At 36.0% G+C, this 15,320-nt stretch overlaps 2 protein-coding genes across 9 annotated transcripts in view; one reads left to right on the top strand and one right to left on the bottom strand.

Annotated features, from left to right (window-relative positions):
* The first annotated feature begins 1,193 nt into the window (after window positions 1-1,193).
* Window positions 1,194-5,135, top strand: LOC114900662 (prolyl-tRNA synthetase associated domain-containing protein 1). Its single transcript, XM_029231994.1, has 2 exons — window positions 1,194-1,346; window positions 2,594-5,135. The coding sequence occupies exons 1-2, from the start codon at window positions 1,263-1,265 to the stop codon at window positions 3,023-3,025; spliced, it is 516 nt and encodes a 171-aa protein (XP_029087827.1). The 5' UTR covers window positions 1,194-1,262; the 3' UTR covers window positions 3,026-5,135.
* CCDC88A (coiled-coil domain containing 88A) overlaps window positions 4,883-15,320 on the bottom strand; it is a 126,260-nt gene continuing 115,822 nt past the window's right edge. Inside the window, exons 30-33 of one of the 8 annotated variants that reach the window (XM_029231992.1) lie at window positions 13,677-13,936; window positions 13,022-13,484; window positions 8,776-8,875; window positions 4,883-8,250 (exon numbers count right to left, since the gene is read on the bottom strand). In XM_029231992.1, the coding sequence (XP_029087825.1) occupies window positions 8,811-8,875; window positions 13,022-13,484; window positions 13,677-13,936 (788 nt within the window). In that variant the 3' untranslated portion in view covers window positions 4,883-8,250; window positions 8,776-8,810. Of the gene's footprint in view, window positions 8,251-8,775; window positions 8,876-11,951; window positions 13,485-13,676; window positions 13,937-15,320 lie in introns of those variants that run through there. The other 7 variants (XM_029231991.1, XM_029231993.1, XM_029231986.1 and 4 more) reach the window with 7 other exon arrangements.

The following is a 15,320-nucleotide window of genomic DNA, read 5'->3' as shown; positions in this document are numbered from 1 at the left end:
GGGCTTTTCCAGTTGTTGTCATGGCAACTGTCAGCTGTCATTGCACCGGTCGGTGTGTCATTTAGCATGCTTAGGTATTACAACGAATGTATCATGAGGCTCTAGGTCTACTGGAAGTTAAATCTTCAGCCATCTAGTGCCTAATTGGTTCTAACCAGTTCTTGTGTTTTTCTTTGCAGCTTCCTCCCAAAACTTAGGTTAAGAGCAACTGGTTTCCATTCAAGCCCGGGACAAGAGTATGATTCTGGGGCAACAGCTTTGGTAACAATTTGAGGCTTAATCTAAACTCATAAGTGAAACTCTAGTGGAATTTCAGGCCTCGTTCAAGGTGGGGAGTGAGGGTTTTGCAGGATAGTGGAAAACACCCCACAAAGAGGTAGGAAAAGTGCCTCTTAAAAAGGTAGAGTTGTGGTTGCCACAGCTGATTATTTAAAAGGAGAGGGATTTTGGCTCCTTCTCTCCCTGTTGGTTCACGACCTCAGGTAATTCCCCAGGTGAAACCCCCGCCCCCACACCAACACACACACACACCCTAGGAGGTCACAGAATGACTGAAGAGGCAGGACATTCCATATTGGTAGGTGGCAGTTTTAGTAAGCAAGGGAACTTACATAGGTGGTTTGTCTTGGATATCCACTCGCCAGAATCTTAAGAGTTTATACAGAGGCCTTAAGTGGGGGAAGGGGGGTTGCACTTACCAAAGAAGTCCAGATGGTTTCAATAACACCTTACTCTCTCAAGGCTGCATCCTTCAAGTAGCACCTAGCTCAGGAACAGAGGGCAGAAAGTACATTCCAAGGAGAGAACGGGTAAGGAGCCTCTGACTGCCTCAGTCCACCTCCTGGGTCAAGCCTAGCCCACGTCCAGTCGATTACTCTCCCAACACTCCCTAAGCTGATTTCCTATGTGGCTCTGATTCTGTTTAAATGGAAGATAGGCTGTACCTAGGAAACCTGAGGCGAGGCTAGAGAGGGCTGTGAGAAGGCAGGCGCCTTCCTCTCGCAGGACGCGGGGCAAGGAACTCTGCATGTCTAGTAAGTCTGTCTCTGCGGACGCAGACAAATTTCAAGCACGCGGGGAGAGAGCGATGCAAACCCAGCCCAACACCGCCTCCGGAAAGCGCCCACTCTTGGGCTTCCGGCACCGCCCCTGTCCCTCCAAGCACTTCCGTCTGGGCTGGCAGTTCGTGGACTGCGGGAAACCACGCCCAGTTCTTCCGTTCGGTCTCTCGCCACCGCGTCCGTTAGCGCCACGAGGTTAGCATGGCAGGCGGCGAGTTGCGGGCAGCGCTGGAGCAGCGTCTCGAAGCCCTGGCCATCCGCACGGAGGTCGTGGAGCACCCGGAGGTGAGGCGCTCCCGCCGGGACCACCCCGGGAAGGGGTGGGCTCTGCTGCAGCTTCTATGGGGCGAAGGCGCTAAGCCTAGACGTCCCAGGGGTAATGTGCCGCAGAAACTTCCGTTCTAAGGCATTTCCCGGGATCCAGAGTACGAAAGGGATCATCAAGGGCCTCTCCACTTCGGACGCTGTTATTGTGAAAAAAACCCCATGTTTTCTTCTTGGAGTGATTTTTTTGGCCGCGCCACGTGGGGTGCGGAACGTTAGTTGTCCACCAGGGATCCAGCCCGTGACCCGTGAAGTGGGAGCGCGGAGGCCTAGCCACTGGACCGCCCGGGGATTCGTAGTGATTTTTTTATGTTGAGAACTAGTACAACATATTGAGAACTTGCGCATCTCAAACTGGCTAGGGATGTTTGGTCAGTGTGTCAACTTTATGCGTATGTAAGTTGCCAAGCAGTAAACCCGTCTTTGCAGTGGCTGCAGGTGCATACAGGATGCCAAGGTTAGAGTTTGGTATTTTTTAACATGATTTATTGATGGGAATATTTTTTTTTGCACATATCTGACGGAGCCAGTACGTAACCTGAGTGGTGCAAGGACAAAGTTTTTGCCCAACGCTTGAGTAACAGCTAATGATAATTAGCTAGATATGGTGATGATCTTCCAAGTTTAGAGAAATTCATCAAAAGTATATTCTTTGACCCTTTTGCCTCCCTTATAGTCCACATACTCTCCCCCTTTTTACTGCGCGTATTGCCAGCTTTTCTGATTTTTTCTGTATATTAGTCCAGGGTCTCATTCCCTGCTGTCACTCCCTCTCTGTGGTTATCTTTTTATAGAGTGGAGATAGTCATATGGCCTGGATGTAATGGAATGCCAAGGAATAGGAGTCTGGGCTGCTATAAACTTTTTAAAATTAATTTTTATTGGAGTATAGTTGATTTACAGTGTTGTGAGGGCTGCTATAAACTTTACCGAAAGTTTAATGGAGAAACAAAAACATTTTAGGAGTGTGAAGCCTTGGCCTGCACATTGGAATGGAGAACTGGCCTAAGAGAAACTGTCAATACTTCCTGAGGCCCTGAGATGAGATATATTTGCTAATGGGCTGGGGATGGATCTCTACCAGTGAAATCCAGGTCATTGAGTACTCCCTAACCTTACACCCACCAGGCAATATACAGATAACTGTATGTGTGCAGTGTGTGTATACATGCATATTATTTTTAAACTTCTCATGTGATATTTCACAGGTGTTTACAGTTGAAGAAATGATGCCTCATATCCAACATTTGAAAGGAGCACATAGTAAGAACTTATTTCTTAAAGACAAAAAGAAAAAAGACTATTGGCTGGTGACAGTTCTTCATGATAGACAAATTAATTTAAATGATCTTGCCAAGCAGTTAGGTGTTGGAAGTGGAAATCTGCGGTTTGCTGATGAAACAGCCATGCTAGAAAAACTGAAAGTTGGCCAAGGCTGTGCCACACCGTTGGCACTCTTCTGTGATGATGGAGATGTGAAATTTGTTCTGGATTCTGCTTTTTTGGAAGGTGGACATGAAAAGGTGTACTTTCATCCAATGACCAATGCTGCAACCATGGGATTAAACCCTGAAGACTTTCTCACATTTGTGAAGAAGACAGGACACGATCCCATAAGACTAAATTTTGATAAAAACTAATTGGGCTAATACATTTATTTCTGAAAGCTGTTTTTCTTACTTGTAATTATAAAAAGCATTAAAGTGGTAAGATATATATAGCACTTTGGTTTGGTGACTACCTAAACTACTTAAGGAGCTATTTAACTATTTCATCTTAAAGGAGCTGTTTTTAAAAAGATATATTGAGGTAGTTTTAGTCAGCTGAGAGATTCCACCCTCCCCTTCCCCCCATGACAATTACTTGTTACCGGAATGCCTTCAACAATTAAGGATGAATTAACATAGAGAGTTCCCTGGTGGCCTAGTGGTTGGGATTCCAGGCTTTCACTGCCTTGGTGCAGGGGAGCAATCCCTGGTCAGGGGAACTGAGATCCTGTAAGCTGTGTGGCAGCCTAAATTAATTAATTAACATAAAAACTAAGATTAGTTAACTAAGATTAACTATATTACATCTTCTGTAAGGTGTTTATTATGCTTGAAAAAAGCAAACTGCAAAAACAGCATATATAAAATTATACATATGACAGTGTACATACAGGGGAAAAAGAGGAATATGGGAATATATTCAACTGTTAATAGTGGTTATCTTTGAGGAATGAGAATTAAGGAATAAGAATTCCCCAGCAATATAATTAAACATGGGGGCAAGGGCAAAACCTTCCTATTACCAGGTGTTTGTTTTTTCAGTGAAAAATAAGCTATTTTTTAAATAAAATTCTATCTTTAGAAAATTTTAATCTAGAAAAACACTCAAAGTAGGGATGGAAAATGTTATGTCATAATCATACTAATGAAATTATATTTTAAAACTCAGGAGCAGAAAATACATAGGCCATTAAGAAGGATTTGCTTAGTCTTTGGAGGTTACAAAATGTGAACATGCTTGAACAAGGTTCCTTTGTCCTCTAGGCTATATTAAATTTTACTTATCCCCTTTCAACTGTGGCATCTAAAGCAGTATAAGAACCCAGGATTATGTATTGTCAGTTGTCATATAGAGGCTAGTTCAAAAACAGAGGAAAATTGATGTACTTTTCCACCTCACTTAGATTCAAACAAAACCCCAGTTGAGGGTCTGACTAGACTAGGCTACAAAATAGCCTAGAGGTCTTAGGAAAATTCTCCTTTCCTCTAGAGTACAATCAAGTGGGATATTTGAGAGATAATCATATTTTCCTAAGGTTGAACACTCAAAAAAAATTTGCTTCTGGTAGAGAAATTGTATTTAATTTGTACCAATTTGCATTACTGAAAGGCAAAAGTAAAAACTTGTCATCTTTGGATATATGTGGTTAGAAACTACAAGTCTACTCAAGGCAGAATTTTTATAAAATACAGAATGGATTTAAGAGATGAGTTAGTAAGAAATATTTTCCATAAATGATAACCTTATTTCTGAGGTGCTATGTTAGTTTTTGCCTACTCTGTACTATATCTCTAAGAAAGAGGAAATTTTAGGTTGCTTTGCATATAAAGTTAAGGTTTAACGAACAGAATCAAAGACACCGAGGACCTCAGATAACTGGTCTAACTGTCCTCCCCACCTTATGGTGAAAACAGGCCCAGAAAGACTGACCTGCCCAAGGACACAAGGCAGGTTGCCATCTCTAACATTACGCCTCCCAAAGTCTAGATGTGAAAATGAAAGGGACTGATTGGTACAATCTATTATCGTATTTAAACCTATTTTGAGGTTGACAAGACTGATAGACTCTCAGTTCTCTCCCCAAACCTCCAATACTCTTCCCAAAGTGATTAGGACAGAATCATCTAAACAAGGTTATATGTTATGAAACACATAAAATAGGTTTTCTAGGGCAAAGGGAAAGGAAAGAATAATATTGGGCTAAATTATATGTTATGATTGCTGACCACTTGTTATAAAAATCACCTCTTTTTATATTAGTTTAAAATTCACCTCTTGTTATATCAGTTTAACAAGTGAATGTTAAACCAACTTAATTTTTTTAGGAGAAATAAAGTTAAAAACAAATGAAAAATAATGAATGTTTTTAAAAAAAGACAAATCGGCCAAATGATGGTATCTGTTTTGTTATAAACTGGATTTTTTGTTATGAACTGTGGCTTATATTAGGTATAGCCAAGTAATAAACATTTTGCCATTCAACTCCAAATTTCTCAGTAGCATTACTTTTAAAGGAAATGTTACATCTTTTATATTATTAGATTTGATATTTAATAACAGTTACAAGTACAATGGCAAACACTGAAAGAGAGAACCCTTAGTAGAAAAGAAAAAGACAATTTGAAATCACGTTTTGTTAAAGGTGTTGTAAGTGCAACTTTATCCATAAGCATTCCTTTTAAGGCATTTTCTTTGTCCAAATATCTCAACATGTACATCAAGGTTTATATTATAAAATGGGCTCCTTTTGTATTATTCATTCAAGGCTTAAAGAAAAAAATACATCTCAGGACTAAGTGTAGCAGAAAAGAAAACACAAAAATTCACTTTTCTCATAAAAAGTAACTTAAAATACAAGTCATTTAGCATACATTATTACTACTCATTGTAATTCCAGATTTGGTACAATATCTTTTTCACTTCCTGACATAAAATTTTAAGACAGTGCAGGCTGTAATACTTCATTTGTGAGGTGGCTGCAATTCCGTAATATGCACAGTGATTTTTAAATAGGCTTTTACCATGCCTTGCATGAAAGGTGCTACATACAAACCTGTTTTGTGTACTCTTTGGTAACCACCAGTTCAAAAACTTGGACCGAACATTTCCACATTGCCAGATCTGAAGCACTTTGTTGGAGCTCTGGGCCGAAGCTATTACCCTGTATATAAATTCTTTAATTTCCGAGGGGGTTTGGGTATTGATTTAGAATAGAGCCAGATCATTAAAAGCATGTCAGGCCCCATTCCGGAAAGTGGCCCCAGTTAGTTTCTAGTTGGCTACACTATTTTGTTTGGCAGAAGTGGTTTATCTAAGGGAAAAGCATGACTTCATACTAAGTTTGCTTCTGATGGTATCTTTTGGAGATGGTAAAATATTCATGGGTTATCTAATCCTTTCTTGAAATGGTATGAAAAAGGTGATTAATATAATTGAGAATATTCCACTTTTGCAGTCTCAAGTATTCTCTTGGTTGTCTTGCTGCATTTTCTCAGGGTCAGCCCACTCAGGTTTAGTACTTTATAGGCTGCCCTTAAGCATTTTCTAATGGAAGCAGTAATGTGCTGCCTCAGTCAGCATGTTCTCTATTTTAGGATATTAGTGTCCTGTAGAGACCAAGCTGTGATATCATACACCCTCACTGGGCTACCTCCTACTCATTAAATTTCAACTTTCAGTAAATGTCCTGGAATGTGTCCTAGTTGTGCAAATTAGATGCTAGTTAATATAAATCTAAGTTACCCACTCATTGTATTTAGCTAAAACATAATTTCTATATTTACTTTCAATTTATCCACCTAAAGATGAATTTACATTTTTTACATGCAAGTGTCTCTAGACTGCCATGATACCCATTATCAATCTGATACTTGAATCTAGGGAGTCATGATGGAGACATGTTTCAAAGTCTAGAGAATAGGTTTTAAATATGTCTGTTGTGCAATATTTGTATTTTAGTAAGAATCCTTTGTATTTACATTTACATAGCACCTTTCATCCAAGGGTTTAAAAGTGATTTAACTTTACAGCATTATTTGGTGGCAAAACCTAAGTTAATGGTGGCATTACGAAGTCCAGGTTCTCTAACTTCCATTTCAGTTTCTTTTCAACTATACATGCTGTATTTATTTTCATTAATGGTCTTTCTGAAAGGAGACTATGAACACAGCAGTGTTACTGGCCTACCAGAAAGAGAAAGAAAAAAAAGAAAGGTGTGAGGAAGGAGGGAGAGAGGGAGACATGTATCTCATGGCTACTAGGTTAGTGATGAAACACACAGTTCATAAACCACACACTATGGAATTATTCCAAAAAGATTTTTAGAGCTGGTAGTGAGAGCCTAAGAAGTATATTGTTAAAATTAAAAAGTTAGTATCTTTCTCATTTCAGACCTTTAAGATTATTCTGATATTTGTTAAATAATGAATTTGCATTAGTAAGTATCAATGCAGTTTTTTGACTTCATAAGAAAATAAAACTGTGATATAAAATTGGAACTACAAAAAAATTGATGTTTCCCTGGGTTGACTAAATTTACCTTTTTTTTGTGCTTCTTTCAAATGTTTAAGGTAACAAATGCATACAAATATTTCAAAAGTACCGATAACAGTTACCAACTTTAATGTATTATAAAGGACAAAAACAGAAAAATTTTTATTAATAAGTGATAACCTTAATAATAAATGAGTTCCTGGCAAAATGCAGATCATAGTAAATTATTTACATTATTTTTGCCATAAGAAAACTTCTTAAGCAACAGTCAGCTCTCAAGTTAAAAAAACAAACACATACATAACCCAGTACTAAAGGAGGGAAATGAGTTCAAACACAACAGCTTTATCTTGGGAATGCCATTTTCTAGAAAACCATCTTACTAAAAAAGAAGTTTCAGAAAAACACACTTTAATTACCTTAGATCCATGTGTGAATTGCTTAGTGTTGCTAGTGGGGGATACGGAAAGATTAATATCACTGTAAATTTTTTATAACTCCTATCTTATTATGGATTTTTCAGAGTTATCTCATAAACTGAATTTCTTTTGCAGTGCATCAAAATAATAGGCTTAAAAAAAAAAAAAGAATACCAACACATGCAGTCTGCTAACCAAATAAGGCTCTGACATGCCAAAACAATGTTCTCTGTATCTTGATATATAGTACATCCCACAACATACTACAGCATTTAATTTAGGTTTACACAACTAAATATAAATGGCTAGATTTAGACTAATACTTAGCAGAAGCATTAAGCAAACATGGATAAATTCATAAACAAATGATGAAAGAAGTATACTGTTCTTGGAGTACTTCTTGAAACCTTAAAACACTTGGTCCTTAGTGAGAGAACATCCTTTATTCAGTAGATCTTAACAGTACAATGTATGGTAAGTCACAAAACCTTCTAAAAATTTTGGCAGTTGACTCCAGTAGTGCTCCTTGATTCAAGGAAGGAATGAAGGTTTGTATTTCTTTCCTGCTCTAGTCACGAAGGATTGTTAAAGTCTTAAAGATTTTAAAAAGTGATTCCTATAGTTGGGTGTCTTGTTACTTCAGAAATAAAGGCTTCACACTGAGAAACTGAAGGACACTTTTCTCTCTGTATTTAGTTGGAAGGTAGAAAGAAGAAAGAAAATATAAGAAAAGCTTGAAGATAAGAGATATAAAATACAGAGCAACCACTAAAAGAACAGCATGCACCAGATACTTCTATAGGGATGAGAGTGACAGAAAGTCAGAGACAATTTTTTTTTGAGTGGCTCTTCATAGAAAAGGCATTTAATTTATTCTCCTCAATTATCAAGAATGTTGCACAGAAGTTGTATTCCTACCACAAAGAAAGACTTCAAACTGAAAATAATTTCTAAAACATTACTCATTAGTAAAATCAAATTTAAATTGAGGGGAAAAAAGAAAAATAATTTTTAAAGATTGGTTTCCTGCACTGATGGGCAAAATCTTTTGGGACTCACCTAATCTTGATTTACTAGTAAGACAGAAAGTCATGAATTAAAGCAAGCAATATTTACATCTGTTAATGCAATGTGCACTTGTTCTTATACTTAATGCAGTTAGTTTGTATAAATGAGATTAATCTCATTTACATTTTAAGCAAGAAACTCACCACTTGGCCCACATGTCATGTAGTGGGTAATAGAATTAGGAGCTTTGTTGCTCCCTAGACCTGCTTTTTGAATTTCTGCTTTCTTGTACTTTGTCCACATCTGCAGGAGAAAAGCATTTCATGTTATTTAATGAAAGGCTAAACAGAATACAATTCATGAAGGTAAGAAACTAAAGAGCTCTCGTTGAGTAGGGCAAGGAGAAGGAATCTAACTCTGGAAATGTTATTAACCCGACAGACATCTCTTTACTTAAAGACTGATTTTTATATTTTAAAAGCTATTAAGTAATATACTTATGCCCTCTTAGTGTCAGATAGGTTTACTTACTATGTTTATTTAACCAAATGGTCACATATAGTTTTAAAGTAAAAAATAATCTTCATGCAGCAGCAGAAACATCCACAATGAAATAATTGTATTATTTACTAAGAAAACCAGGGCTCAAGGCATATTTTATTGGCAAATAACATACCTACTTACACTGTTAGAACTAAAATTGCTTTGATCAAAGGGGACCCAATGCCTAACAATATAAATTTACAATGTCACAAATAATAAGGGTGTAATTTCTAGAAATCTAAGCTAGGAATATGAAAGCTATTCAATTTCATCTAAAACTGGGGTACTAATACAGGCATACCTCGGAGATATTGCAGGTTTGGTTCCAGACCACTGTAATAAAGTGAATATTGCAATAAAGCGAGTCACAAGAATTTTTAGTTCCCAATGCATGTAAAAGTTGTGTTTACACTGTACTGTAGTCTATTAAGTGTGCAATAGCATTATATCTAAAAAACAAAGTACATACCTTAATTTAAAAATACTTTATTGCTAAAAAGTGCTAACCATCATCTGAGCCTTTAGCAAGTCATAATCATTTTGCAATAGTAACATCAAAGACCACTGATCACAAATCACCATAACAAATATAACAATGAGAAAGTCTGAAATAGTCTGAGAATTACCAAAATGTGACACAGAGACACGAAGTAAGCAAATGCTTTTGGAAAAATGGCACCGATAGGCTTGCTCAACACAGGGTTGCCACAAACCTTCAATTTGTAAAAAAAATGCAGTATCTGTTAAGTACAATAAAGCAAAGTGCAATAAAACGAGGTATGCCTGTAATCTGTGAAGCCGCTAGAGTATTTATGGAGCTGTCTTGGAGGAAAAAAAGTGCAGCTGCTCAACTGAGTCAGAGTTGCTTCACTTTTATCTCAAAAAAATTTTTTTTTTAAAATTGGGGCATCTTTGTAAGATTTCATTCATAGAAAGTATTATGTTGATTTTTTTAAAGTTTGGGAAACACTATATGATTTCTAAGGTTCTTCTCACTGCTAAAAATTTGATTTCAAGTGCTATCAAGAAACACAGGTAAAATAGTGTTTGGGGGGAATTTTATGACTCTACAGCTGGTGACAGTTTCTGGAGGAAGTCTAACCTGTATTCTTTAACATCAAGACACATGGACATGGTATGTATCTATCTGTCTTACATGCACAGTGTGTATGTTCTTTTGGAAAACATGCTGTATATATAACTATAGCCATTTGGGTTAGAAATACTTCTTTCCTGTAAGTCTAATATTTTAAAATAATCAGTTTTTACTATAATAGCATATGATTTCTCAATATATTTTTATAAATAAATTTAATATTTTAAACAAAGTATAAGGCCAGACTTATCTAAAAAGTTGAAATGGTTGTGAAATAATCTTTGACTAAATGTGGAAATTACACTAATTATTACATTTGTATCATATATGGCCCCATGTAATCTCACCTATATTTACCATTAAGTTTTATTATCAGGTTATGCAAAAAGGGACACTGAAGACATTTGAAATGTTCGGACTGATTATGAAACAAGTGACAACAAAACAGACTGATGTATTCATGTAGATACTAAAAAATATGAAAAATTTCTGATTGTGTTTATTTGATTACCTGCATTAAAAGCATTTTTAGTAAGAGCTGGCTATGAGAAAAGAAGAGAATAGCTTAATTTATAAAGGATACAAATGTCTTTCCTTCTTTCTTTTCTTTAAAAAGTTTTGGCCGTGCCACACAGTTTGCGGGATCAGGGATCCCTGGTTTCGCGACCAGGGATAAAACCCGGGCCCTCAGCAGTAAAAGCGTGGAGTCCTAACCACTGGACCGCCAAGGAATTGCCAGGATACACATTTCATTAAGCAAAGATTCTCTATAAATTTTGTTTTCTTTCGCCCAATTAATAACAATAATAATTTAATACAACGTGTAAAATAATAATTTCCTCCCCATTTTTAAAGTTACATTTCAAAACATTTCTTCTAGATGCCAGGCTGCATGACTGTCAGTAATATTTAGGCTGAATCAAGATGGCAAAAACATTTCAGAGACAGAACTAAGATATACTTCTCTAGAAGTAAGTGATTCAGGGTTATGGGTTTCTTGGGGTTTCTTTTATTCTGGAATAAAACAATTGAAGTTTAGCTGATTCTGCTTTAAAAGTGCTATGACCACAGCAAGATAATTTTAAAGTTTATGACATAAGTCAGAGTTAGCAAATATTTTCTCTATCTTTTATGATTAATTTTTAGTTAAGAGCTTGCATTTATTCTTAATTCTAAAATTTGTTCTACTAAAAACATACTTGTTTGTTTAAGTGATTACAAATACTAATTTTGCATTTTATTTTAGCACAATGTACTCATTTTAGAAAATTCTGTTTTAAGGACATAATTTAGTAATAAATAAATTATAGAATTATATAAGTGACAATCTTCACCACTTTATAAGCTTGCTACCCTTTTTGAACAGAAGTAAAAATGCAAATTTCTCACACACTGATTATGATTTGCTTTATTTCTCTTTGACTCTCTATAAAAAAAAAACCTGAAAAAAACTGTGTTAACTGATGCCAAGTAAAAAAGTCATCTTGAAGGAAAGATAGTACTTGAGCTCTTATATTTATCAAATGAAGAAAAGTGCAGAGAAGAAATAGAATACAAATACTCCTAGTCCCTGTATGTCACATTTAAATTTGATGTTTTTTTTTTAAAAAAAGAATTACGCTAAATTTATGAGTATTAACAAAGTTTTAAATCTGAACAATTTTATAAATATGAGCAGTAGTTAATAACTATTTCTTTGAAGATAAAACAGCAGGCCAGAAGGCATAATTAAATGGCAAAAGAAAATGACATCTTTTTAACATAGTTTCCTTACTAATTCTGTACATGTGCAATATGAAGTGCACATTTTGTAAAAAAAAAAAAAAAAGGAGAGGAAGAGAGGTAGGGAGAGAGGGAAAGGGGAACAAAGGGAGGAAGAGAGACAATGAGCATTCTTTTTTGGAACCAATGAAGTAAATATGACTTGGAAATGCCTTGTTGGTAATTATAGCATGCAGCCATTTTAACATGCCTCTAGGTATCAAAGTAACAATCTCTTATTAGGTGACAAGAAATGTCAAAGAGGAGCATGTATTGTTAAGGTTCTTAAAGTCATGCAAAAAATGTACAATGCAATTAATAATTCATGCAAGCTCTGTTGTGGTTACATAATCACATTTATATACATGCCACAATGTACACCTGAACACTATCCACAATTTAAAAATAAAAGTATAAACCTAGCCAAATGATACTTTTCAACAGCAGCTCTTCAAATCAGATTAGAGAAGCACAGTGCATATCAAATGACATCAGTATTATATTGTGCAGTTCTGATCATACACAACCATATTCATACCAAACAGTTTGATTATCCTCAGAAACCAACAATGCAGCTTCTGTGTCATCAGGATAGAGGCATGCAGGAGTGATAAGATTATTGCTAACTGCAGAAGACTGTGGGTTACTGTTACTGCAGTTCTGATTATCAGAAAACTGCTCAGTATCCTTCTGTGCAGCTTTATCCAAAGAAGCAGAAGCCTGGTCAGTTAGCCTGGTGACTGGTCTGGGAGGTAGCCCACTTATGTTACTAACTAATTCTGTGTTCAGGGATAAAAATGGCTGAGATGGATGAGCCACAGTAAATGAGTCTATGCTATCTTTAGCTGATATTCCAAATGCATCATTAGACATATTAACAGTGGCAAAAGTTTGGTTTAGAAAATGTGACCTTTCTGTTCTTGAGTTTCTGGCCTGGGCATATGGAGACGTGGGCTTGTCTGTAGCTAAATCATTTTGTGCTTGAGAACCTACAGCATAAGTTGGACTGTGAAGTGGATGAGAGGACCACTGGTGTAAACGGTACTCACTAGATGTTGCAGTGATGCTGCTATCAGCAGTAGCTGGTGGTGAATCAACTGACATAGGTAGTCTACTGTCCTTGGTCAAAAAATCATGGATGCTTGTCCTTCGAGTAGTTCCTTCGGCAGTAGAGATCACACTGCTTGCACGAGGTAAGGTGGCATAGGGATTACTATCTTTTGATTGTCGTGACAGAGAAGTTTCTTTTACTACTTTTATCTTTCCTTGAGTGACTAGTGTAGGCTTTCCGGAAGAACTAATGAAATAGGTATCTTCAGTCTTTTGAGGACCAGGTCTCACAAATTGTTCAGGCTTAGTCGTCCATCTATCATAGAAGTCTCCTGGAGTTTTTCCACTTACTGACCTGGCCAGACCACAGCTAACTGGTTTGTTTTTTCCCAAAAAGTCAGAAGAGACAGACAAACTTTTCATTACTTCATCTAAAAGATTCTCTTGACTTGAGGGCTTTATCTGTTTTAAAAAAAAAAATCAAAGCAGATTAGTGAATACAGCCATGCTTTTACTTTCCTGATACACTAGACTGTACAATAAAAAACTTGCTAATGTCTCTAAACCCTCCTTAAAAAAAAGCTCTAAAGTTCAACCACAGAAATTTAACTTGTAGTGTTCATCTAAATTAAGGTCACCATAGATAAAACTAACCTGTATTGAGGTAAGCTTGTTGCTTTCTTCCAAAAACTGTTGTAGAGTAACAACTTCACTTCCAGGGGAACCAGTTTTGACCTTGTGATGTGCTCGACTCTCTAGTGTTTTGTGCTGGAGCACTGGACTTGATTTGGGCTGTCTTTTCAAGTATTGGATTGGACTGCTACCACTGCTGGACCACGCCTCATGCTCATGAAGCAGGCTAAATTCTCCACTGCTGTGGCTTTGTGGCCTGCTTTGGATATTAACTGCACCTGCTTTTGGAGTAAATGGTGTGTTAAGAGTTCAATAATAGAAATGAGATTAAAACTATGTAAGTACTGACATTTGTTGACTGGATTCTTACAAATAGCCAAACTGACTTTCAAAGCTTTATTCAGAAATGCTTAGTAAACCATGTTCATCTCTCATCAGTCTAACAAATGTCTACCATAGCGTGCTTCCTTATTTGTCAAGTTGACAAATATTATAAGCTCCACAGGGCAAAGACTTGCCATCACCACCATACTCACAGCCTAAACATACAAAGCAGGCACTCAATACATTTGATGAGTAAATGAATGAATAAACAAGGAAATAATATATTTTTTAAAAGTCAGGTTCAAATAATTGTAAAACACCTCACAATTTAAAACAAAACATGATTATATGAATTTTTAATTATTTGAGAATGTTAAAACCAAAAACTCTTCTATATGCTAAAAATTCTAATTCTTTGACTTTCTATGAGGTCTGTATTCCTTATTTGAAGGTTTATTTGTTGATCCTAAATGAATAATCTTAAAGAAATATTTAAAAAATTTAAACAGCAAGCATCTAAGGAAAGTCAAATGGAGACATGTAATTACTTAGAAAATTCCAGTAAAAATATAAAATTAAGTATGTAGTATTTTATTCTTTAATGTCTGAATCATCTGATTCTCCCTGCTTTCCACTGTTGGTATGGTGGCTATACAGCTTTCAAAGACTCGGTTGAGGCTGAACAACTATACAGAATGCAAATTACTAGTTCTGGAAAAAAGCTCCCTAAAGTTTATGCTATTCCTTAAGAGTGCTTATTCATTTTGATCCATTGCAAACTGTGTAGATACAGCATCAAGATAGAAAATGCAACTTTCCATGGTTTCCTAATCACAGAGAATAAAATGGGTCAGGAAAGATTTTGGCTCAAGCTATGTAACATTTTACAGGAAAAAGATTTTCTTAAATTTTCAAATCAGAAAAGATTTACTTACATTTCAGACTATATTTTTCTACAGGATATAAAAACATGATTATAAAAATAAAAAAATAATCCCTCCTTGAAATCAGATTTTTCAGATCATTGCAACAAAGTCAAAGCATTAATAATAAAATATAATCACAACTGAGACAAAATGATTTTATAATATGAAAAAGCAACAGAACAAATGCGCTCATTATAATTTAACAATTCTGGACTGTAGAGAATAACTACTTTCACAAACCTTTATAATCTATTAAATAATTCCAGAATCTGAGTAGGCAGTATACCTTTAAGGAAAAAGGTGTTAGTCAATACTTCCAGACATTTACATAAAAATTTCACCTTGGAATGCATATTAAAAAATTGAGGAAAAAGATATCTTGAACTAATTCTTTATATGAACTATATGCACCCAT

This window comes from Monodon monoceros, unplaced genomic scaffold, assembly GCF_005190385.1.
Source record: "Monodon monoceros isolate NGI ecotype Baffin Bay Population unplaced genomic scaffold, NGI_Narwhal_1 Super_Scaffold_19, whole genome shotgun sequence".
Classification (NCBI taxonomy): domain Eukaryota; kingdom Metazoa; phylum Chordata; class Mammalia; order Artiodactyla; family Monodontidae; genus Monodon; species Monodon monoceros.
The sequence above is the reverse complement of the archived record's forward strand: the minus strand, read 5'-3'. Positions and strand labels throughout refer to the sequence as shown.

What these genes read in the sequence shown, in the direction of transcription:
- LOC114900662 (XM_029231994.1), top strand. Translation starts at nt 1,263, where the DNA reads ATGGCAGGCGGCGAGTTGCGGGCAGCGCTGGAGCAGCGTCTCGAAGCC. An exon ending in AGGTCGTGGAGCACCCGGAG is followed by an intron (nt 1,347 to 2,593) that starts GTGAGGCGCTCC and finishes GATATTTCACAG; the next exon opens with GTGTTTACAGTTGAAGAAAT.